This window comes from Myotis davidii, unplaced genomic scaffold, assembly GCF_000327345.1.
Source record: "Myotis davidii unplaced genomic scaffold, ASM32734v1 scaffold78, whole genome shotgun sequence".
NCBI classification, from domain to species: domain Eukaryota; kingdom Metazoa; phylum Chordata; class Mammalia; order Chiroptera; family Vespertilionidae; genus Myotis; species Myotis davidii.
The window spans coordinates 5,281,517-5,306,886 of NW_006290305.1; the positions used below are offsets into that span (position 1 = coordinate 5,281,517).

The 25,370-nt window shown below is 40.2% G+C and overlaps 1 protein-coding gene across 3 annotated transcripts in view; it reads right to left on the bottom strand.

The window, feature by feature from the left end:
• PTPRM (protein tyrosine phosphatase, receptor type M) overlaps positions 1–25,370 on the bottom strand; it is a 466,311-nt gene that overhangs the window by 115,912 nt on the left and 325,029 nt on the right. For 2 of the 3 annotated variants that reach the window (XM_015563601.1, XM_006763284.2), the window contains 3 exons: positions 14,418–14,569; positions 10,900–10,974; positions 5,850–6,037 (listed from right to left, as the gene is read on the bottom strand). In XM_015563601.1, coding sequence (XP_015419087.1) covers positions 5,850–6,037; positions 10,900–10,974; positions 14,418–14,569 — 415 coding nt within the window. Of the gene's footprint in view, positions 1–5,849; positions 6,038–6,741; positions 6,754–10,646; positions 10,674–10,899; positions 10,975–14,417; positions 14,570–25,370 lie in introns of all 3 variants that reach the window. The other variant, XM_006763285.2, reaches the window with a different exon arrangement.

Here is a 25,370-nt window from a genome sequence, read left to right on the forward strand (position 1 = left end):
ATTTTACAACGAGAGAAAAATGTACTCTTTCAGAATCACATGACTGTTTTCATACTGAAGGTTAGTCTCTTTCCGCTTGGATCTCCAGAGATGGAGAATGAGTTAAAAACAAGACAAAACCGAGGACCAAAGGTCTTTTGGGGACTAGAGATGGGGCGAATCTCACCTTCCAGCCCTGCAGGGACACCGGGAAGGGGGGGACCCCTCCTGTCTCACTACTATGGCATGTGGGGCACTGCAGCTTGAACGCTGCAGGAGCAGACAGCAGTGGTGGGCACAGGTCACCATGTGTAGGACCGCCCTGTGGTTGCAGGGTATAGCTGCTGCATCCTGGCCAACCAACCTCTTTCACTCCAGGTCATACAGGCCCAGAAGTGTGTAGGTGCAGGACAGCTCAGTCCTCACAGTTTCCCTTCAGTGCAGCCACCCCCATTTTTCATTTTTTGAAAACCCACAGATTTTCCCAAGGGGTTAGCACACACCACTCTACTTGCTGGGAAAACGAACCCACTCCTCTTTCCCAGCAAAGCAAATAAACTTGCCCTTTACCCTCTGTCTTTCTCCAGAGATCCCCATCCACTCTCCACAAACAATATGCCATTTTCTGTTCAATTCAACCTGTTTACTTTTCTATTGTGATTCATGTCTGAGTTTCTTTTGAATCAAATTATTGCATTTCCCTAGTGAGACATGCCATACGACGATCTTGTTAGAACAAAATCAAATACAAAATTTGCAATGAGCTCCGCGCCGTCTCATCCCTACCACATGTTTTCCCTTTTGTTTGGACACACTTCTGTTGTCTACTTGAACAGTAATAAATCCTTCCCGTGTTTAGGCCAATTTTCAGACATTTCTGTCTTGGAAAAGATAAAGACGAATTGGTTGAATCACTGTCAACAGAGAAAAAGTCACTGTTTCAAAACTATTTACAATCTAGATGGCGGGTTTTCCCAATGTACATGGATTGAAGAAAACCAGGAATACTAACTGGATGATTACGCTGAGTCAAGAGTAGCAACTGGGGACTCCCTTGACATTTATCCCCATGTATGCTCCAGTACTGAAGTAATTCATTGCTTCAACAAGTGTCCAAGCCAAGCATGCCATAGCATTTCTGAACAGGGGCAGAGCGATGGAGTTCATATTATACTTTTTCCATGATACATTTTCCTCTCCCTTTTCTTTCTTGGGGGTTGATTATTATCTTTCGATCAATTCCTGTCTGCCTTGTACAGATAATGTTTAACAATTAAGCTGTTTGTACTAAATAGATCTTCATCCAAGTACAGGAATGAAACTCATGTTATCTGTGTCTTTCCTCTTTTCCCATGCTTCCAGAATGATGTCTAAGTCCAAGCTCTGTAGTAGGACACATGGGCCCTTCATGACTGAAGCCCTGACTAGCCACACCCGACAGGCCCTCCTAGGATCAGGCCAGTTTCCCAGTGCACCCTGTTCTACTTGTGTCTACCTGAAAGCTGCCCTCTTTCACCTTCTCCTGGCCAACGCCCGCTCATCCTTTAAGGAAAAGGTCATCCTAACTCAGTGCTGCACCCCAGACTGGCTCAGATGTCCCCAGTGGCCTTAAAAGCACCACTGCAAGTCTCTCTTGTGAGGTTTAACCCACTGCATTCGCTATGTGGCTGCTTTCTCCTGCAGAGTGAGCTTCCGGAGGGCAGGGCACCCAGCACCCAGCAGTGTCAGATTCACACCACCTGTTCAGTGTTCTCTGGTAAATTAAGTGCAATTTATTAAATTAAACTTTCTCCTAAACCCTGTCTTGCCACAAACACCAGTAGAACCTTTTTTTCTGAGAAGTGGTCTCCAGTTACACCATTCCTTAGGACTTTCCAAACAGATATGAAAATACTATTTTAGCAATTAAAGGTGATAGCATTGATTTAAAAAAACTTATTTATTCAGTTCTCAAATTTTATTCACATAATCAAACCTACCTACTATGTAAATTACTTTTTAATGGGGGATTTTGATGATATTTGATAAATAGTAGGGAAATTACCTAGCCCTATGGCAGTGATTCTCAACCTTCCTAATGCCACGGCCCTTTAATACAGTTCCTCATGTTGTGGTAACCCCCAACCATAACATTATTCTCGTTGCTACTTCATAACTGTAATTTTGCTACTGTTATGAATCGTAATGTAAATATCTGATATGCAGGATGTATTTTCATTGTTACAAATTGAACATGATTAAAGCATAGTGATTAATCACAAAAACAATATGTAATTATATATGTGTTTTCCGATGGTCTTAGGCGACCCCTGTGAAAGGGTCGTTCGACCCCCAAAGGGTCATGACCCACAGGTTGAGAACCGCTTCCCTATAGCTAAAGCAAAAATGTACTGAGCCCTTTCCATAAAGTGACTGGCTCACTGTATCCTTGGACTGCTGACCACAAGAGATGACAGATGTACTGAACTGCAGTGTGTCACCGTTTCCCCATAAAGGACACCGTGTGAACTGCTTTTGAATCTTATATAGGGTAGGGCAAAAGTAAGTTTACAGTTGTAAATATACAAAAACAGTTTATTCTTGTGTTCTTATTTATGAATGTATTGTTTTCCAGATGCACATTTGTAAATCTGCTTTTGTCCCACCCTGTATTAGTATTTTCCTCTTTTCCTAGCTAAGACTTCAACTGAATGTCAGATACTGTTCTAGCATTCATGATGCATTAAGTGGGTTAATCCTCATACAACCTTATGAGGTTGATACCATAGTTACTTCATTTTATAGATGAGGAAACTGAGGCCCAGAGAGGTTAGACAACTTGCTCAAGGTAACACAGCTAGTATTAGGCAACAGAGTTGAGTTGCCATATAGGCAGGCAGTCTGGAGCCAGAGCCCATACCCATACCACGGCCTCTCAGTATTTGCCCTGAGGGATTCACACTACGCCAGGCTGCACAACACTCCTGACTCCTGGGCCATGTTAAAGGGAAGATACATACTTCACAGCACCATTCAAAGAGGTACCTTTGATTAGAGTTCTAAAGCCAAATAAACATAAAATAATAGCCTGAGGGCTTCTAGATTCATACTAGAATAAATATTCCCTAAGATTAGAGAATGTAGAGCACAGTAAATACAGCCTGGACAGCTCCTTTAATTCCTATCAGCCTGGTTGTGCCTCTAGAGAAGACCTGGGCATCTGATTCAGTGACACATGCAGGCAAGGATGGCAAAGGTAGGGCTCCAGGCTTGAGGTGAGACACAGCTTAGCAGGCGTCAGTCTCCCTGCAGCCACTGCACAGGTTTCCCCACCCACCAGCATCCCTCCTCACATCCCATCTCCTCTGTCCCACCAGGGTCCTCCCGCCAACATCAGCACCTTGTCCTCCCCTGACCCCTGGGAGGGGTATTAATCATCTGAAAATCACTCAGTCCTAGGCTTATTCTTAACAGAATTTTCCATTTCATATTTCTCTCAATAGCACCTTCTTATTTGTTCCTGCTTTCCTCTCTAGTATATGTTCTTTTTTCCTTCTTTTTCTTTGTTTTATAATGGTTTTGGTGTTTAAGCATTTACTTCTGTCCACAGCTTGATGGAGGTATAATTGATATATAACATTATGTAAGTTTAAGATCTATAATGTGATGATTTGGTATACTTGTCCATATTACTTTTAAGCAGTCCTTTCTGATCCACTGACTAGCTAGAATGAGAAAGGGTATTTAAAATGTAATTAATTAATAAATCATTTTATTTCAAAGTATAACTACTCAGTGAATCATGAATTATAATATGCTTAAAATGAGTATAATTGTTTGCACTTACAAGCCATATTTCTGCAGGATCTCTGAATAGAAAATACGTTTTTGCACACTTTCAAATATATATCACCTATAATGTGTTATAGGAAGTGCGAAGGTAGGTATTTTTAAATAGTCCATGAAAAATTATCAGGTTACTTTATGAATTGTTATTTGAGGCTATAACTAATCTCTTTGACATTAATATCTTTAATAAACATTTGAGTAATATTTGCATTCAGAACTCAGACATCACTTCTATTCATTAGGCTTATATTTTCTCAATAACCTGATTTTGTCTTTCATAAGATATTAATGCTTTTGGATTCTTACTCTTAATCCTATTAATTCCTAAGCTAGCTTCTAAGACTGCGTGAGGAAATATGCAAAGGCAGTCAATTTCACTGAATTAGAAATCACTAAAGGTAAAACTACAATAACCACTAAATAAGAATTCCAGGGTTGCTAAATGCAGAACTTCATCTGAAACTATTTCCTGGGCTGAAATCAAACCCTTGGGGCTTGGTTTGAGTTCATTTCCTTGGCTTTGTTGTCCCTGAACACAGGTCCACTGGCAACATACAAGGATGCACATGTCAGCAGACAAAGTGTGTCTATTTGTCTGCGTTGGACTGAAGACCTAGACTTAAAAGAAGATCAGCCATTGCAGTGGTGTGGCTCTCACTGCTGTAAGGAGCCTGGCCAGTGAGCTTGGAAATGGAGCTAAACCTAAGACAATGGCACCTGGAACATAACATGAAGTATTAAGTGCTCCCTAAGAGGAGACAAAGCAGTTTGAAACTTGTAGGAAATGTAGATGGTAGGAACTGATTTAAAAATACTCTCATGCCAGACAAAATGTTCTCCAATTGTGAGCTAGTCAGGTCAATACGGTACCAGAAACACATTCTAAGATTAAAAAACCACATAACTATATAATTCTATTTTTGTTTTTCTATTTTAGAGAGTGGAAGGGAGAGGGAGAGACACAGAGAGAGAAACACTGATGTGAGATACATTGGTTGGCTGCCTCCCGCATGCCCTGACCAGGGCCAGGGATCAAGCCTTCAACCAAGGTACATGCCCTTGACGAAAATCAAACCTGGGACCCTTCAGTCTGAGGGCTGATGCTCTATCCACTAAGCCAAACCGGCTAGGGCGAACCCTATTTTTACTATAAGCATGCTTTTATTTCTTCACCAGTGACTGTGACCTAATTTTAACAAGGTAAAAAGAGAAACCTATTCCTCCGACTTGGACACTCAGGTAGCATGGGCTTCTTTGAATCAGACTTCTTCAAATCAATTCATTCTTTTTAGTTCCTGAACGACTTTCCAAAAAAACTGGTCAATGACAGAGGCCGTGAAAGAGATGAGCCCTACATTTTACACAGGGTCAGAGAATATTGCCGCTCCTGGAAATGCCCTGAACACTGTCACACTAGATCCTGGGTCAGCGACGTGCTCCTGGGCTGTGCCATATTGAAATAGGAATGGCTGCGTTCTCTTTCTACCACTAACCTTGTCAAACTAACGGTAGACATTTTCTAGTTTGTTTGAGGCACTTCTAGTCAGCTGTCTGGTTTTTGTTTTGAATACCGTTTCTGGTGCCATATTGGCCTTACTAGCTCACAGCCATTACGATGATGACACCAACCAGTCCCTCTAATCTCCACCACATGGCACAGCTGGTTGTCTATAATTGTTTTAAGTGGGTAGTTTCTTCCTGAGATAACTATACAAAATTATCAGGATTTAACATCATATTTAATTACAGGAAAAGCCAAAGTGATCAAGAATGAGGAAGAGAGCCTGGGGGCCTCTGTTTTCATTGCATTTATGCAGAATGAGGGAAAAGGTGAAGTGGCCCTCCTTTTTCCACTGAATGCACGCTAGCTCCCTAGTAATACAACTCCCTGCCAGATGGAAATGGAGCCATGGCTGGAATACCTGGGCTCTTTCCGGCAGCCCTCATGTGGCCCGCGGGCTGACTGAGTGAGCTGGGAGCACAGTGCCTGGCATGATGCCCAGGAAGGCTGAGAGGGGCCCTGGTGCTGAGCTCATGCTCACCTCATATTCCTCCTTGAAGCCATAGCCCTCGGCGCACTTCATCTGCGTGATGTGTTGGAGCAGGTCTGCTACCCGGATGGCGGGGTGCAGCTGCCCCGTCTGGTAGGGCACTTCGGCCGCCTCGCGCTTCTTGTACGTGTGCGACTGCACCAAGCTGCTGGTGTCACTGGCCATCGTGTGGGTTTCGTCTAGGAGAAGAAGGTAAGGAGAGAGTGAGGGTGAACCAGCAGGCTATGTCAAAGTCACTGAAAATGCTAAGAAGTGGTGCTGACATCCCCTCAACCTATAGCTGCAATAATCCCTACAATGGCTTAGCAAAAAAGAAAAGTTAAATGTTTAGAAATTTAAATGGGATTGGCAATACTGATAGGAATGAGGCAGACATCTTGCTTTTTACAAAGCAGTCCAAACGATTTATTTCTTTCACAACGCTGGTTGGTAAGAACCCTTTAGCCTCTGGGTGCTAAGTTTATAGAAGTTTCAGTCTGAAACTTCATCAAGGCTTGGTATTAAACCAGTCTTGGATTTCTTCTGAAGATTAGTTACCTAACTTGTATGATGAAGAAAATGAACTCTGTACAAATGTTCTGTGAGCAAAATAAAAGAGCACAAAATGGTGTGGCTTATAAAGCTAGCAATGAGAATGGACTTGATACATGAAATCAAAGAAAAGTGGAAAAGGAAAGGGTAGTGATGAGTCACTTTGCATGCTCCAGGATCAGAAAACTTGAAAAAATACTGTGGACCAGCACATCACACATGGAATGTTCTACAGGAGCTAACATGCAGGCCGACACGCAGCAGAGCCAGCTGGCTTCGTCAGGGTCTACAGATGAGAAACACACCCCCATTCCCTCCACACCTTCTCCATGGGGCAAATGGGGGAACTTACCATTTATTGGCACTTTTAAGAAGATACATATCAGGAGAAAAGAGGAGAAAAAGGAAACAGGGCATAAGCAATAATACTGTGTGAATAATTACAGGTAGTTTTTATTTTGTGCTTTAATTTGACAGTTAAGTTTTCTATACAGAGGTGGTCAGAGGGCAAAGCCTCAAGTCCCCCCTCTCGTAAGGATGGAGGTGTTTATGTACTCTATTCAAAAAGGAGTTAAAGAAGTATCACAATTGCTTCTCATCCCCCAAGAACCAAGTAACGACTAAGGCTTCTTATTTGAATTTCTGAAACAGGTCAACCAAATTGTACTACAAAATTAATGTGAAAATTTGGTCAAATAAGCCTAAAGAGGCTGTATTTTGATGGAAGACTACTAGTAAATTAGATGAATGAACTGCAGAAATTGTAGCTATTAAAAATGTCTTATGTAGGAAAGTGCTATTAGATTAAGAGTTTCATATTCTACAGGTTAACTCATAATAATGCTGAATCCCTTTAGCTGTTTATAATTGAGAATGTGTCTCATCAAAATATAATGCAAAGTCACTTAAAATGAGGATAATAAATAAGAATCTATTTCAAGTATAAATAATTAAATTTGTTCTTTTTTTTTTTTTTTTAAATCACCAGATTGTTTATCAATAGGGAATTCAGCTATGGGGTTTGTTTTTTAAACCGAGAAGTTCAGGTCCAAAGGAAATTTAGCTTAAGGGCGCTTGATTAGCTGGGCCTGGTTTTGAAACCTCACTTCTATCTGCATTGCAAAGCACCTGGGGATGCATGGTATGAAAGGTGGTACACAAGTGTGTAGCTATGTCGCTGTTGCTGAAATGGCACCTGGATCACTACAAGGTGGCTAAAGACACAAAGACAAAATAAAAAGGGTGGTAAGTTGATTTTATGATTTTTTTTTTCATTTGGAATTACTTTGAAATTTAGAAATTCCTGTTCTCATTTTATAAGAAATGTCACAAATAAACCGGGAAATTTTCAAATCAGGGTTGCTTGCTGGCGACTGCCAAGCTCATAAAGTGGGATACAGGACTGCTACGGAAGCACTGAATCCGCTGAGCTTTAGCTACCCCAGTAGAAAGTTTCTTCTTTATACGAAAATAAATGGGACATTAATTAGTTCCCCGCCTGTGCCTCTCTCGTTCCCTCACTTTTGCACCTTTTGGGATGAACGTAATTAAATGCCCTCCATTGTGGACTGACCTTCTAAACTTCCCCTAAATTAATCATCTGGGCCTCTTAAGTGGATACGCTGGTGACCAAGCAGCGCTGTGATCCAGGGCTGGGCATTCTTGCAAGTTTTAACCATGTGGTTAAAACCACTGTTACCATTGTATGCATCATCTCCCACGGCACTGTGACATCTCGGCCTCATTACCAGTGTGGATGTGTCCTAGAGCATTTAAACACCACTGAGACCATCTAAGAAAAGAGTACTTTTATCCAGCATTTAGATCTGAAAGAGGAAATAGGCCGTTCCTTGTGCAATAGCTGTTATGAAATTGGGTCACCTAAACTAGTGGAAATTCTTGATTCCACCCACATTAGTGAGTAATCAGTGTCCACAACCTCTTAAAAAAGAATTATTACTGATAAAACATACAATGTCACATTAATTTCCTATGTTTGTTAAAATTTACCCATTGACATTTTTAAATTTAAAAGTATGCATAAGAGGAAATCCGAAATAAAATTTCTTACTAACAGTTCTGATAGTTTTCTAAGACCAGAGAATGAATGCTACCTATATTCTTTAATAAGCTATCTTGAATTTTCAACAAGCCAGCTCAAAAATCCTGAATTGAAATAAATGCTGTGTTTTTGAGGTCAGGGAGAATCGATCAATTGATCGACCCATCCATCTATTTATCTTAATTTTTTTGCTAGAAAATGATGTACAGGCATACTAAAGCTCTATACATTAGTACGGGGGACCTTAGCCTGTGAGAATAAAAGGTGGAGGAACGAGAAGATTTAATTGTGCCAAGCTCCGAGTCACAAGAAACATTTCTTCCAAAGTGATATTAGTTCTACTCTCAAAAAGTACCAGAACGGATACACAGCTTATCTTCTTTCCAGTTTCAGGCGATAACCTCACTGATCCTTAGTATGCAATATTCAGATTCACATTTGCACCAAATAACGTGGAAGAACAGTTCCCAAGCAGCACCATTTCTTACGGTGGTACATGTGTAAGGTAGACATGGCTAACAGCTATTTGTCTATCCAGCTGACTTATTTTTCACAATGTGCATCATTTTTGCTCCTTGAATTGTCTGCTCAAATGATTCTCTCTCAGTAAAGAAGCCTAACCAACTTTAAAAGATGTCATTAGTGTTCATAATAATGAAGCAGCGACTTTAAAAAATGATATTTGTTTAATAAGCTTATCTAAATCCTGCTGTGAAACCTGAACAGTTTCTTCCCCCTGACAATGCGCAACTCAGCCCTCCCCGCTCGCAGCTCCCCCAAGGTCAGAATGTCTACTGGAGGAACCGGGAATGAATGGCATGGCACACAAAGAAATGCAAATCTTTGCCTATCCGAAGATTCTGCAAATGTCATCTGCATGTAGATTGCATTGTTCAGGAGCCTAAGATTAGCCCACGCCCCCTCACTTATGAAAAGAATAAAAATGCAGCTTTTTTCCCTGATAGTTGGTATTAAAAGGTGAGCGCTTTAGTGGGTTTTGTTTGTTAGCCACCAAAATCATGCAAATTCAAAAATTCTGATTTATGTCCATTCTTATACTTCTGAGTTCATTTTTTCCTCAGGCAATGAATTTGCTTAAGCCCAGAAAAGACCATAAGAAAAACATAATCACCCTCTTTACAAAAATCGTAACAACTTAGAGAAAAGAGAAGCGACGGGGAGGGAGTTATGTTGTAAAGATATAAACCATTGTAAAGAGAGTTAGGAGGCGTCACAGCTGAGGATGGAGCTCTGGCTAAAAGGACTTGCTATGTACCTTGAAGCCTTTTGTGTTGGGCTCCTTGGCAAGGTTAGTGGTAGAAAAAGAACGCAGCCATGCTACACGCGGGTTATATTTGCGTCTCAAATGCAGTAGCAGCTCCTCCTGGTTTGGCAATGCCATTTCATAGCCAGGTAATGCTATTTCTCCTCACCCTTCTTATACTGGACAAAAGGGATGTTTCCTCCCTTCGTTCCTCACTGGGAACAGTTCTGCCCCACATTTTATTTCTAACTTTTTATCTCATTTCTAGTGACATCTGACACATAGTAAACCATGTGATTAAAGTGCCATCTTGTCATTTAGCTGTTGGGAACATCAGCTCCTTTGAAATTCCACTGTGCTCACAGACACTTTGGAAGGCTGGGTGCCCTGAGTGTCTCTGAGGAGGGGTAAGGGGCCGAAAGGCTATTGTGATCATTTTTTCTGCATGATGTTCAGCATACTGTAATTAGAAAAATGCTATTTTTGAAATTGAAGTTATTAGTGCTTAGCAGTAAGTGAAAATAACAAGCTATTTTCACTTTTACGACTGTCACATTGGACAGGATTCAGCTCTTGGAAGTAAACAGCTGAGTGATTACATACTGTGCTATTTTTCTGGGATCAGACTTGACTTTAAATTTGGAATGCAGAAAGGGACAATACTGGAGCTGGGATTGTTCATTTGAGCCTTTTGGTATCATTTCCAACATGCATGAGGCAAATCCTTCTCACCAATAGAGACTATCTGGAGAAAGTCTTTTTATTATCTACGTCCCCACTCTCAATCCCCCACCCGAGACCACCCACTACCCCCGTGTCCTACTTGCAATCACTGCATCATACAGAATTAAAACTCCATTCTCCCAAAGACTGGCCACTGACTCTCTAAATTACTCCTGCAATAAACTGTGATAAAGGGAAATGTTCTCACCTAAAATTGCAGTTGGCACAAATGGGTCTGTCATACATCATAAGCAGGTCAATGCAGAGAAAGTAAAAAGAGAAAGAACAGTAAATGATTGATGAAAGGCCCCCCGATATTCCCACAGAAAGCCATAGAAAGCACCGGGTTATATGACATCAGACACATTAAGCCCCTAAAGCATCATGGACAGCAAGGCGAGCACTGATTGAGTCTGACTGCTAGGGCTTATGAAAGACAAAACCATGGAAAAATCTGTTACCTGGGTAATAGGAATTAGGCACCGACGTACTCAGTGTGTTTGTTTTCATTGTAAAGGACGATGGTGAAGACACAGCTGTAAGTAAGAGAAAGGCTAGTCAGCGGATGTAGAGGCAATAATACCTAGAAGCATGGCACTCAGATCACTTCCAGGGACACCAGCTGGAGTAGACTTGACTGCAGAAACACATGGGTTTACTGAAGTCCCCGTGGTAAATATTACCATTTCTGCTCTCTCTGGGGAACGACTTGTCTTTTAGAGAACAAGCTCCCTCTTATCACTTAAGTTTTTCTCACCACACAAATGAAGAAAAACCAATAACCACAGCTGCCATTTTGAATCAAGAAATTCATTAGACTTCTACTTTGACTTCTAGCCTTTGCCTGTAAATTCTGCTATCAAGTTGAACTGATCATGTGTCCACACATGGTTTTTATAAGTTGCAAAATCCACCCCCTTCCTCATCTTTTGGATACTCAGAGAACTTCCCACCATGCCCTGACCTGGTTTGTGGAAAATAAAGGTGAGGTGTCATGTGTGCTGCATGTCAGGTCAACTCTGCAGGCCCACATATTGTCCTATTTGTCTTTTCAATCTGTATACAATGCTATTTTTATTTGAACTATTCCTCTGAAACGCTCAAGATTCAACCTTCTCTTCCTCTCTATCATTAAGAGGAAAGTCAATCCCATCCAATTTATCTGAGATTCCACTGTAATTGGATATTTCCCGTTTTTAGTTTGTTAATTCTCTTCAACGTCTTAATTGATTAGTGCTTTAAAAACACTTTAATTAAAGTGTTCAGATAAATAATTTTAATGTGCCCAAGCAGGTTAATGTAAGTCTAAATTTTAACTCCTGTGATGAAGGTATATGATTTATTAGGTGTTGAGTTCCTACCCAGTTACATCATTGTATTATAGGGACCACTACCAAATCCTGATGGTACTGTATGTTATCTTTATTCTGATGATATGCTAATATATTTAGCTCTCCTGGAGAAGTTCCTTTAAGGATGGTGTTTCACCTCCGTTTATGTTTTTAAAGTGTAGAATTAGTGAATAATAGAGCAACAGCCAGAGCCCAGGCTGCCTATTATTTACAATATATTTTTCTAAAATAGAAAAGTATCACATTTATAAAGCATGTTTATGGTAAGCTGCCAGGAAAAAGGAGAGCAAGTGATGAAAATAAGAACAAAAAACCTGAGTACCTATAAAATACGCTAGGGTCAGCAAGAATAATGCCTATTACCTGCAGACACTTTTACATGGTTGGAAAAATGTGCAAAGCAGACACAAAATAACTACGTTTATTTTCACCTTTAAATAAAAGGCATTTTAAATACTTTAGTTTTTTAGTAGACAAATTAATCTTATTCCCACTATACATATCTATTTTCCTCCTTTTTATGTGCAACTCCCATTTACTTTGGTGGGTAGGCTACATATGCTTGTGTTTATTTTTAAATTGTCCGATCTCACTTTTCACTGTCGCATTTCCAAAGGTACTCCTTTCCCAACTGCTAGCACTTTGTCCCAACCTTAAAAGATCTCAAACATTCTCAGATTTGTAATAGGTTTTGGGGCTGGAGCCTCAGTGGCCTAATGAACACTTTTCCTCCCTCAGTAACTGCTCTCTTATTTTAAAGGCATTAAGAAAGAGAGAGCATTATGATAAAGTTTACTGTTGGAGTCACTCCCAGTAGATGGAATTTGATGAGATCTACTCATTGCTCAAAGAGTGGGAAGAAAATGGAATGCCTATTGCTTTGTTTCTTCTATTGGCTCCATTGATGGGAGGCCCAAAATAATGCCTCATAGCAAATGAGCTGGCTTGGAAGCTGACGCTGGCTTCTGAGGCAGTTCTCTGTGCATGAGCATTTTTGGATTGCCACAGATACATTCACTTTTGAAAAAGTAATAGCAAATTAAATTTCCTGTCCAGAGGCAAATATCCCCTGTTGTTCAAACTTCACAAGCCTAAAAAATATTAATGTAGGTCTCTGCTCTTTGGGCAGGTAATTCCAAGTAAATTTATGCGTGAGGAATTGCACCATGAAATAGAAAATTTGGGGCATTAATGGGTTATCCTGGAAAGTGAGAACATGTGGTCCCCTACATAGTATCATTCAAGAAATAACTGCAACTACAAAAATTCTAACCTTGTCTGGGGTGGGAAGGACTTCTCCCATCCCAGCCCACAACAAATGCATCATAAAGTGAAAAGTGTAATATGTAGCTTGTGATGTACCACAGATTCTGTCACCTACATTGAAGATGTAGGGCTAAGGACAATGACTAAGGACAAGGAGTGCTGGTCAAAGTCATATCTGCTGAACTCCTGCTCCACCAGGCTAGAGCATTATGATAAAGTTTATTGTGCATAAATGTAGCACCTCTAAGTAGGAACAGGTGGACAACCATAGCCACCACAGAGAGAAGTAGGCAACTCAACTCTATGAAGCTTTGCTGAATGTAGGAGAAAGGCAAGGCCTGGGAGAAGGCAGGTGTGGTGACTATATGGTGACTGGAGAGAGAAGTGGATGGGGGGAGCTGCAGAATCAGAACTGGCCCGATGGGTGGTCAGGACACAAGCACACACTGTCCACCCTGCTATCGTTCTCTCTCCCCAGAGACTAGAATCCTGTGCCTTTCAGCCACGAGGTTCCCAGCTTTTACACATTTTTATTAGTGCACTTTTATCCCATCCCCATGCTGTCCTACAGCCTGATCATGCAGCCATGGTGAGCAGCCGTTCATTATGTGGCATGGGTTTCACATGGTGAAGAAACCTCTGACCTTGAACCCAACAGGGCCGTGAACCACAGAGTCAGGTATACAACATGGGATTTACTTCTGGTTTCTGAGAAGATCACCAGGGACACAACAACTGCTCTTTCTGTATTTCATATAATCAACATAATTGTTAGCTGCCTGAGATAATGCCTGTACCTGGATCACAGGTGTTAGTATGGGAAAGTATGAGCTGAGCTCGGCTTACCCACCTAGTGTGAAATGTAAGACTTGTGAAGTGGAAATACAGTTTAACTTATTAATGGCCACTGATAGCCCTATAATAAAGGCAGAGCCTGTCAGCTGAAAAAATCATCAATTAACTGGTTACTGGCATTTAGTGAACTGTTTTATAGTAGGCTTCTCCTGTGTAATTCAACGCCTGGTTAGCTTACAAATAGCATCTAAACAACAAAAGAATGATGAGAAGCCTGTGCCTCCTTGGAGAGGAGAAAAGCGCTTGCTCTCTAAGTCTTTCCAGAACCATAACTGTGGCCTCCTTTCTTCTGGGATCTGGACCTACCACCTGTACAATATCATCTCACCCAAGCGACCTATGGCACATGCAGACGTTTCCAGGGCTGTTTAAAGGGACTCAAGAAACCAGTAAGGCAAAAAAGAATTCTTAGGCAGTTTTTGGGTTTACAACCAACCCTCCAGTTCTATCTGGAACTCTGGAAAACCAGAGAGATGGATCAGAAGCCAAGAAACGTGTGCACTTACATCTCCCGTTCAGATTGTGGGTGTCCATGAAGGAGAATGCCTCGTCGCAGTTCGTGCCTTGCTCGGCATAGCTCTTGTCCATGGAGTTCACCATCACCGTCATCTCCTGCCGCGTGCTGCTCATGGTCTCCTTCCGCTTCTTGGCTAGTTTCCTTAGGACAGAGAGTTCATTATGTAGGCATGCATCTGAATAAAAAATGGGATGCTGACATGTGTATTGACAAACGATCAGGAATAACTTCTACTGAATTAATCGTATTCATTCATAACATTGATTTGTTGTGCCTTCTAGCTATCAGGTTCTCTGTCAGCTGCAGAGAGATGGAGATGAAAATCATCCACCGCCTATCCTCAGACATATCCACAGTGACGCTAGGACTGTATGGCCTAAAACAGTTTCTGTTCTTGCTACTGTAACATAAATTAAAAGGGACAATGACCATTTTAATGTAGTACAACAGAATCATTTTCTATTTACTGATATGCTTCTAGTTACTAACCTTTTACTAAATTATTTTCTTCATTTCTGTATTCAGTGCCAAAGAGTAGATGACCAAACACAACTCTAATAGTCTAAGGATGAACTAAGAGGCATATGGTAGAACTAATGAGTGAAGTGAGATGAGGAGCGCATAAAGGGAGCAGGCGTGATGCAGAGCCATGCCGGGGAGAGGAGCCCAGGCCATGGGAGCCCTGGAGGGCAGCCCTCAATTCCCAGATAGCCACGGCACTGGACCAAACCCCAAAGGAGCCCAAATTAGTTCCCCATCAAGGTTTCTCAACAGAGCAGAAAGTAAAAAATTCTCAAGTTGTTGGCTACCCTCTACAGTGGAAGAGGAGGCAAAGGACTGAGGAAAGCAGAGAGATTTCCAGTTCTTCTGGAGGCACAGTTTAACACTGGCCTCTACATCAAGCATGTCAAACTCGCATGCATTGTTTATTTGGTCCGTGTTAGCCTTTGAGTTTGACATGCTTGCTCTACATCCTTCTTATTGACTCAAAGCTCCTAATCTAAAGTTACAGATACCTGGACAAAAGCCATCAACTTAAGGGGAACTGACATACAAATAAACAGATCAAACATGTCTTTATAGCTGTTACTACGGGAGCTGGTTTTATGCACCAACGACAGACAAAAATAGAATTAGAGATGGCATAAAGTGAAAAGTTTTAAGAGGACCATGGCACCATAATACCTAAAATATTATGTCCCAAAATATTCTAATTCTGCCTAAGCACATAGCAACATTTACCAAAGAAAATGGCAGCTCTTGACTCTGATTGACCTAGGACACACGAGAATTTAAAGTAAGCCACATAATCAAAATCACCCCCATATTAGGTGATTGCTAATGCAATGTAAGGCATTGACAACATTAGACCATATGGACAATCTTTATCATCATTTCCAAATGCCACATAATCCAAATGCTTTCTTGCCTGTAGTTATAATAATCTTTTAATATCGTACTTTGAGGGCAGAACTGTTTCATTAATAAGTTGCTCTTTTTAGTTCTAAATGTTATTGGGAAAAATCACCTGTAACTTCTATGAGACGGTTCAAGTTGTAAAGATTGTGGAAAGTAAGCCAGTGTCACTACCCTGGGTGCTGGCATTCCTCTGTCACCAGCAAGCAGACCATGATCCCCTTCTCCAGAGCCCATTTTTTCTAGACAACCATGCTCATCTGAGAGGCAGGTTGGACTCAGATGTTCTCCATAGGTGTTCTGGACAGAGGCAGCACCAGGCTCAAGCTGTGGTTACAATAACACATTTTCTCTCCCTTTCTGAATTTGCCAGCTCACTGGAAAAGCATTCTTAGGCCAGGTCTCCCCAGGAACACTCGAGTAGAAGACTGAGATAATTAGCCCCATAATTCAGGCAAAATATCCCAATTTTGCTGGAATTTCTTTGACTTGCTTTGGACTAATTTATGCTGATTGCCTCAATATATTCTTTTGTTCCGCCTATGAATAAAGCTACAGCCAAGTTCATCTGACTTCCCTTTTTGTCTTTTCTTGCTTGTATTCCTCTGATCCTTACAGGTTAGGGAATGACAGTGAATGTACGTCTGGTGTTGGTGGGAAGTGGTGGTGGGTGGGGGGATGTGTGCACCAATGAAATGCTTATACTGCATTTCACTGAAGAAAGGTGAAGCCCTTTCTCTTCTATAATCCTCCCCGGTGTGAACTAATTTCAGTGATGTCATACTACACACTTCAATGGTGATCTTCTTTAAGCACAAAAAGAGCCTTTTAAGGACTCAAGAGAACCTGTTCAAATCAAACGGAGATCTTCATGTGAGAGACCTACAGTTTTAAGCATATCCATTAAGCACATCCTCTATCTCCAAGAACCTTCTTCAAAACCCAGCTCACAAAGTGCTCAGCAAGGCTTCCTGCATTAATCTGTCTCACCACATTTTTATTGGCATCAAATGTCACAAACACAAATACCTCCCTAGGGTCAGGCCGGTGGCACAAGTAAGTGAAGTCGGCCCAAGACAACAAGGAAAGGTGGAGACTAGAGTAATGGAAGACGGTGACAGCCACTTGGCTCCAAAAGTGATACCCCATGGAGGTCCCAGACATTGTAAATTTCAGGAGAAACTAGAAATCCAGACTTTATGTGAACTTAAAAACTTTTAAAGTGTCATCAGATACTAGTAATTCAAATTAAAAAAATAAAATAGTATGGGGCCCAAACAAAGCATGTTTGTGGGCGCTTCTGCCCTCAGTTAATAATGGCACTTAGAGGATTGCATTGGAATGGAAGGGAGTAGAAACTAATCTAGAGTGCACAAGTGGTATCTCTACAAGTGCTATCTCATTTAATCCTAGTAACCTTATAAGAACTATCCTTACCTCCCGTTTTACAGATGATGCAACCCTATGACTAAATATTAGGTTTTGAAAAGTAGGATTAATTTACTAGCATCTAACCAATGCTTTATACAAAGCAGGTGGTACCCAATATTCTTGTTAATTGAAGTAGTCATTGTCATACCAAACCATTAGAAAGGAGAGTTGTTCTATAGCCTAATTATCAAAGTACCTTGCCTGGTTATGAAGGGTGCAAGTTGTTGCTTGGGGTTTTCATATGTTCTTTCTTATACACAGCCTGATGCAGTAGTCCATCATTACATAAGGGCTGAGGAAGACTAGATTTGGAATTGAGACTTGGGAATCTGTGGATAAACTGGAGTTTTCTCTTTCTCTTTTGCTCTCTCTTATAGGTTTTGTGTTTCCGATCTGTATTTTTTTTTTAAGTGAAACTTCGAAAACTGTCAGGAAAACTTTGTAAACAATGAAATAAAGTGTTTTGTGCAGGGAAACTCATAAAGTGGAAGCAATTTTCTTTGCAATCTTATCTAAAGACACAAGTCAATTTATTTCCCATTTGATTTTTAACAAATGATTTGCCTGAAATATTTTAATCTCAACTCTTCAAACTTGAACTGCATGAATCTCAAAGGCCCCTGTGACAATAAAAAAAAAGTTTCTGCCGACATGAAAAACGAATCATCAAGAATCAGCTTACAGTTCAGCATGCAGGAAGCTTGGAAGTCATCACTCTGTCCAGACAACAAGTAAAGAGCTGAACAAACTGAAATCAACAACTCTTCTTAGACAATTCACCAGATAATTGAGGTCCCAGGACACACCACTGACCCCAAATTACAGAGACAAACAGGTGGATACAGAGAATTACAACTCACCAGAGCAGAAATCTCAGTGAGAACCCGCTAATTCCTAATAGACACATTATTGGAGGTTCAGTGTGGACAAGTCTGAAACTTATAAACTCCAGGAGGGTCCATTGTTAGGGGCCCCCATACTTTTGTGAGTCTTACCCCCAGGAGCCCTACCAGGTCCTCACAGTAAAGAATGAACAACCCTCCTGTCCCCTGGCCTCTGGCACAAAGAGTAGAAAAATATCCATTTTGAAATACAGGCAGTGAAAGATAGATTATGCTAACATTAATTGAAAGAAAGCAGGAGTAGCTATATTAATATCTGACATAGCAGATATCAGAACAAGAAAAGTTATCAGGGCAAAGAAAGGCATTCCATAATTATAAAGGGGTCAATTCTCCAAGAAGACTTAACAATCTTTTTTTTTTTTAAACAATCTTTAACATGTGTGTGTCTAACAACAGAGCATCCAACTCTGTGAGGCAAAAACTGATAGCACTGCAAGGAGAAATAGATGAATCCACTACAATAGCTGGAGACTTCAACACCCTATCAGTACTGGACAGATCCATGAGGCAGAAAAAATCAGTAAGAACATAGTTGAACTCAACAGCACCATCAATCAACGTGATATAACTGACATCTATAGAACACTTCATCTGACAATATTAGAGTACACATTCTTCCCATGTTCACAGAGAACATTCACAAACATAGACCACATTCTGGGCATAAAACACACTTTAAAATAGAATCTAAACAGACTCTTCTCCAAAGAGGACATACAGATGACCAAGAGTCATATGAAAAAATGCTCAAAGTCACTAATCATCAGAGAGATACAAAGTAAAATGACAAGGAGGTACCACCTCACACCTGTCACAATGGCTACTGTCAACAAATCAACAAATGACCAATGCTGGCAAGGAAGTGGAGAAAAAGGAACCCTAGTGCACTGCTGATGGGAATGCAGACTGTGCAGCATGTGAAAACAATATGGAGTTTCCTCAAAAAATTAAAAATGGAATTGCCATTTGACCCAGTGATCCCACTTCTAGGAATATACTCTAAGAATCCCAACACACCAGTCAGAAAGAATATATGCACTCCTATGTTCTTAGCAACACTATATACAATAGCTAAGATCTAGAAAGAGTCCAACTGCCCATCAGTGGATGAGTGGATAAAAGAGATATGGTACCATGCAGCTAAATAAAAGAAGAATCTCCTACCCTTTGAGACAGCATGGAGAGACTTGGAGAGTATTATACTAAGAAAAATAAGCCAGTCAGAGAAAGACAAGTATCACATGATCTCACTTATATGTGGAATCTAATGAACAAAATAAACTGACGAACAAAATAGATCCAGAGACACTGAAGCATGGAACAGACTGACAAATCTCAGAGGGAAGTGGTGGGTGAGGTGGAAAGAGATTAACCAAATAATTTATATGCATGTATGCATAAGCCATGGATAAACCATGCGCTTGAGTAAAAAAATAAATCTCAGGAGAAATTTAAAAGATATTTTAAACTACTTGAAAATGAAATTTATAAACACAGTTTATTAGTCATTGTTAAACTTCTCATGCTCTCTGCCTTCATCGAAAAGCTGCATTGAGCTAGCTGCATATTGTACTGTGTTCCTGCCACCTGAGCTGACCCTTACAAAGGAGCTGCTAGGCTCATAAATCCACCAATGGACTGAAGACCTGCCCAGGCCAATAGGGGCAGCACAGCTATATCCTAATTTGCATCTTCACCAGCCAATCAGAGTGGCTCCATTCTGACCAATCAGGATGATGCTATTTGGACCACCTGAATTGTGAAGATTTAGAGTCCACCATTGCATAGAAATGGACCAATCATGTATTAGGGGGCCAGGGGCAGGCACTTTTCTCTGTATCTCTCAGTTTTACTTCTGCCTCAAGGAAGTGCATACTTAGTTTCCATTGAAGGCTGAGTTTTCCTGCTGGAGCAATAACACTTGAACTGAGCTGCATTGCCCTGGCCACTTCAACTCTCGCACAGTTGAGCTGTTCCACAATCAAGCTGCTCCACAATTGAGCTGTATCACAATTGTGCTGTTTTCAGCTGACCTGTTTGATAACTGAGCTATAGCCACTGAATAAATTCTCTCCCCACCTCACCACACCCCAAATTGGTTACTCCTGTTGGTATTGAATTTGCAATGATGGCCTTTGATTGACACTAATCACATTCCCTGTTTATTGTAACTCAGGGTTATAGAATGCGGTTCACCAAAAAGCATTACTGTCCCCACTCCGACCCCTATGAGAGACCCTGACTCAGTGGGTTATGTCAATAAAGATCATGTCTGGAAAATGATTTAGTAGCACTGAACTAAAGGTCAGTTATTGATCTCAGGAAAGGTGTCTTCATTTTTAAGTTATGTCATTTAAAATTCTACAGAGATGGAAAAACTTGAAAATTTGGAATCCCATGTAGACATAAGTATGAAATGACTTTCTGGTTTGGGTTCTAAAATTAAATGTGTGCTTACACTTGATTAAGGACTAGGGCAGATGCTGGAACCAAGAAAAATATTCTCACAATAAGGATAAATTAGATATTGGTTGAGTGAGATAATTCATACGTTCTACCAAGTTGCCAAGATCCAGCTGAATAAACCTAAATGAACAAGGAAGAGGCTATTCCCTTAAAGATGGCTCTGTGAGAATGACCAGATAATGTTTTTAAAGTGATGAAGAAGAATAAAAAAAAAACCCACACAACTTTTTTTTTCGTAGTAACTTGAAGTTAACATTATTCATGTAGTAGCCTTGGAGAAGCCTTTGGGGTCAATCCTGAAATGCACTTATACCTCGTTCATTTCTACCTATGTAATCAGGCACCTTCCTCACTTCCTTAGGTTATCTTTCCTACCAAGGAGAAATCCCAGTGAGCCCCACTTTTCCCCATCTCCCCCCTCATTCTACATTTGACTCATGTGCCCAAGGGTGAGAGCTATGTCTTGTAACTGTTTGTTTTAAGCTGGGGCCCTTCGAACACATGCTGCAGAAAGAACCAAGAAAAACACACATATTCTGCTCTCCCAAGATTCACCTGAAAATAGAGCCCTTGGGAATAATTCCCAGCTCACATTAGCACCTCGGGTATTCTCCCAAACCAGCCCAAGATTTTAAAACACTAATAAAAGTCAGCAATAAAAAGAACAGACACAGTATCTGCCCTCCTTAGTAATATTTTGTTTAGTTTTATTTCTCATATCAGGGCAATATAAACCCAGAGGGACTGGAACCAGCGATGGCACAAAATATATGAAACAGGTACAATCCACAACAGAGCAATGGGAATAAAGTGACATTAGTGATAGTGGGTCTCTGCTTATAGTCAGCTTATGTTGCTGAATTCCATATGTGCACATTATCTTGAATTTAATGGTTTCAAAAATGTCACTCTGCACCAAGACTAAATTGGTATACTGTTGATCCTCTATCAGACTATAAATACAAGTGAGAAAGGGAGGACTTTTTAATGCATGTCATATTGGAATAGTATCTCTAGTTTTTTCTTGACAAAGTTTGTTAATCTCACTAAAAATCTGAAATGTCTCTGTCTAATAAAAACAAAGCCAGCTATTGCTGTAGGCACAGAGGGAAATTGGAGCTCAATAAACAAGAAAACTGCATGTTCTGTATCTTAATTTAAGCAGTGACATTATCATAAAATCCAGGTGACCCCTTAGATATTGCAGAGCTAATTATCCAGAAAGCTCTATTCCACCCATCAGCAGATGAATGGATTAAAAAAATGTGGTACACCTACACAATGGAATACTACGCTGCTGTAAAAAAGAAAGAACTCTTACTCATTTGCAACAGCATGGATGGAGATGAAAGGCATTATGCTAAGTGAAATAAGCCAGTTGGAGAAAGATTATTATCACATGATCTCACTCATTTGTGGAATATAATGAACAACATAAACTGATGAACAAAAACAGATCCAGAGACAGAGAAGCACAAAGCAGACCATGAAACCTCAGAGAGAAGGCAGGGAAGGGTGAGGGGGGAGTAAGAGATCAACCAAAGGACTTGTATGCATGCATATAAGCATAACCAATGGACACAGACACGAGGGGATTAGGCCATGCGCAGGGGGTAGGGGTGAGCGGGGAGAGGTCAATGGGGGATAAAGAAGACATATGTTAACACTTTAAACAATAAAGAATAAAAAATTATAAATTTATAGTTACAGAATAGTTATGGGGTGTAAAGTGCAGCATAGGGAATATAGTCAAACTAATGCAATAACTATGTCTGGTATCAGATGGGTACCAGAAATATTAGGTGGAACACTTTGTAAAGTATATGACTAACCACGATGCTGTACATCTGAAACCAATACAAAAGAATATTAAAGGTAACTTGTAATTGAAAAAGAAAAAACACAGCCAGGCTGTGGTCTCTAAATGCCATTTCCTACTAAAAGCAACCAGAGTTTCTTAGAGAAATGGCTAATTCTAGACATGGGAAGATACTGCACAAGCTGAGTTGAGAACATCCTGGCGTATGGAAAATGGAAGAAATTCTCAGAGTTCTGGAGTCAAAAGAAACAAGAGACGACGCAAAAGGGGCTCCTATTGGCCAAAGATGAGATGCTCTGAAAATGCAAACATGAATTGCTGTGGAGTGTTCAAACATATCAAAGGCACTGAACACCTGAGTCCATAATAACACTACTGGTCACTGTGTAAAGACATTATGGCACCAATTCATTCTGAAACTGGAAAATAAAGGAATAAGATAAAATAAAATAAAATAAAATGAACTAAACATTTATGTCAGGGTTCCCACAGGAACTGTTTTCGGGTAAGCAAACAGTGGAGACGAGATTGGCACTTAATAAATACAGAAGAATGATAGGATTAGGATGTTACTATTTCGAAATCCCTAGTAAAATAAAAGATCTATTCTGGGCTATCATCTTCAGTAGCTTAAAAAACCATCAAGTGACAGGCTGATGTGGAACTTTATAATGGATGGATCCGGTTGGCAAAAGCACCACCCACTAACCAGTCTGAGCAGTATGTGCTCCCCAGTGCAATGCTATAAAGAGTACAAAGCATTACCTGTGAACGAGTCTTACCAAAATAAGACACCTGAATCTGATTCGGCCTCTGGTTCTTGCCTTAGTTCACAGGAAATACAGATAATAAAGGACACGGTGAGTGATATTACAAGAATGCATCATGCACGTTCAGAATGTGGGGAATTCTATAGGATGAAATGGTTTATTCAATAAATTAAGGAGGTATGGATAGAACCCATTATTCCAGGCTACAAATGAGGAATCATTTATCAAGGGTTAGGTGACCTGTCATAGAACCAGAACAAAAATCCAGGTTTCTATGACTTTTAATTCAGTTTTTCCAGGACAATGACCAAGAACTCTATAGCTTGACAAGTTGATAGTAAGAACTAAGGTTCGTATGGACAATTTGGTTTTCCATGTTCCAGTGAAAATTTGTAGAAAAAGGAATTGAGATGCACATGCCCTATGAAGCCATTGGAAAGACTGTTCCATGTGCATAGTTCAAAAAGCGCCAATAAGGCAGATTTTCGAAAATAAAAAAAGCTTCCTTTGTAATTGAGCGCTTCATACTGAAAAAGGGTTCATTTCCTCATTGACTCTCTTTTATCCTTTCTTGTGATTAAAGAGTCACATGATTTAAATAAAAGGAGAGAAACTGAGCCTACTCAGGTGATAGCCCTGTGATTTTTAGGAGCAAAAAACACAGACATGAAAGACTTTTTTCTGCAATGTATGACAGACTTCCAAATTATCTTTCTCAAATAATTAGCATTTTAGAAAAATTGGGTTTAATGATTAAAGAAGCCATCTGCTTATCTGGGAGCTGCCTGGTGAATAGTGCTGGCAAATTTCAGGGGATATGTATCCAGCAGGTACTGCATCTTTGATTTCTGAAGCAAAGAGAAAAACTCTACTCTTCCCTTGCACACCGCCAACTAATTCAAACATATGACCTGTTTGTGTCATGCTATGGTGCCCTTCACTCACATCAAAGAGTTAAAGGGAAACAGACACTGGGTAGAAGGTTTTTGAAAGCCCTTCAGTATCCAAGGAGGATAGACCCCTCATGGATACTAACATCTTTGGATGCTCTCAGGTCCCTTACATAAAATGACGCAGTGTTTGTATATAACCTACATGATTCTTTGATATACTTTAAATAATCTCTCGATTACTGATAATACCCAATACAGGGTAAATGCTACATAAATAGTTATTATACTATATTGTTTAAGAAATAATGACAAGAAAAGAATGTCTGTACATGTTCAGTACCGACACAGCCATTGTAGATCTAACTACACAGTACATGTCAACAAACAGGGTAACATATTTTCCCAAATATTTTTGATCTGAGGTGGCTTGAAACGGAGGATGTGGATCCCACAGATATGGAAGGCCTACTGTGTATACAGAGAAGAGATTTATAGCTTTGTTTACTGTCTAAAACACTGTTCTTCTTCCCCACCATAGTAAATGCTACGACAGCAGACATACATTGATATTTGACATAAATCTCAATTCCTAGATTCTGTGAGGTGTTGTCTTCAGCAGTTTGAATAGTCAAGACTCCTGGGGGTGGGGAGACAGCACAACTGGGCCCAAATAATCCTCACTAACATGCAAGTTTTTTTTTTTCAATTGTGTAACTTTGAGTTGCTTTGGTGGCTGGGCAGGGGATGTCCTATTGTGAAAGTTCTGCTCCCTGGATCACAAGGAGAGTGCTCAGCACATCATTCTGCTACTGATGTTTAGAACTAAAATAATTATGTAAAAAATATCTAATATTTGAGATTAATAGAATTGAAAGTCTTTTCTTAAACTATGTATTGGAAAATAGGTTGATTTTCTATCCACCCACTCTAGGCCACCGATTTGAAGCCTCTGTACCATTTTATCCTGACTAGATACAATAATCAATTTTCACATTTACTATTCTATGGCTATACCTTTCAGAGTTTATTTATAATTAGTCAACCAACTTTCAGGAATACACATCAGGTATGAGCTGCCTATAGTGAAGCCCTGGTGTCCTTCTGGGGAAGGCTTTGGAGGTGAGGTTGAGAAGCTGGGACATAAGGCTTAGATAAGAAAAGTTATGCTGAGCAGTAAATAATATATTAGAGGTTACTAGGAAAACAAATTTTCCATTTTCTCTTATATCCTTATATTTCTAT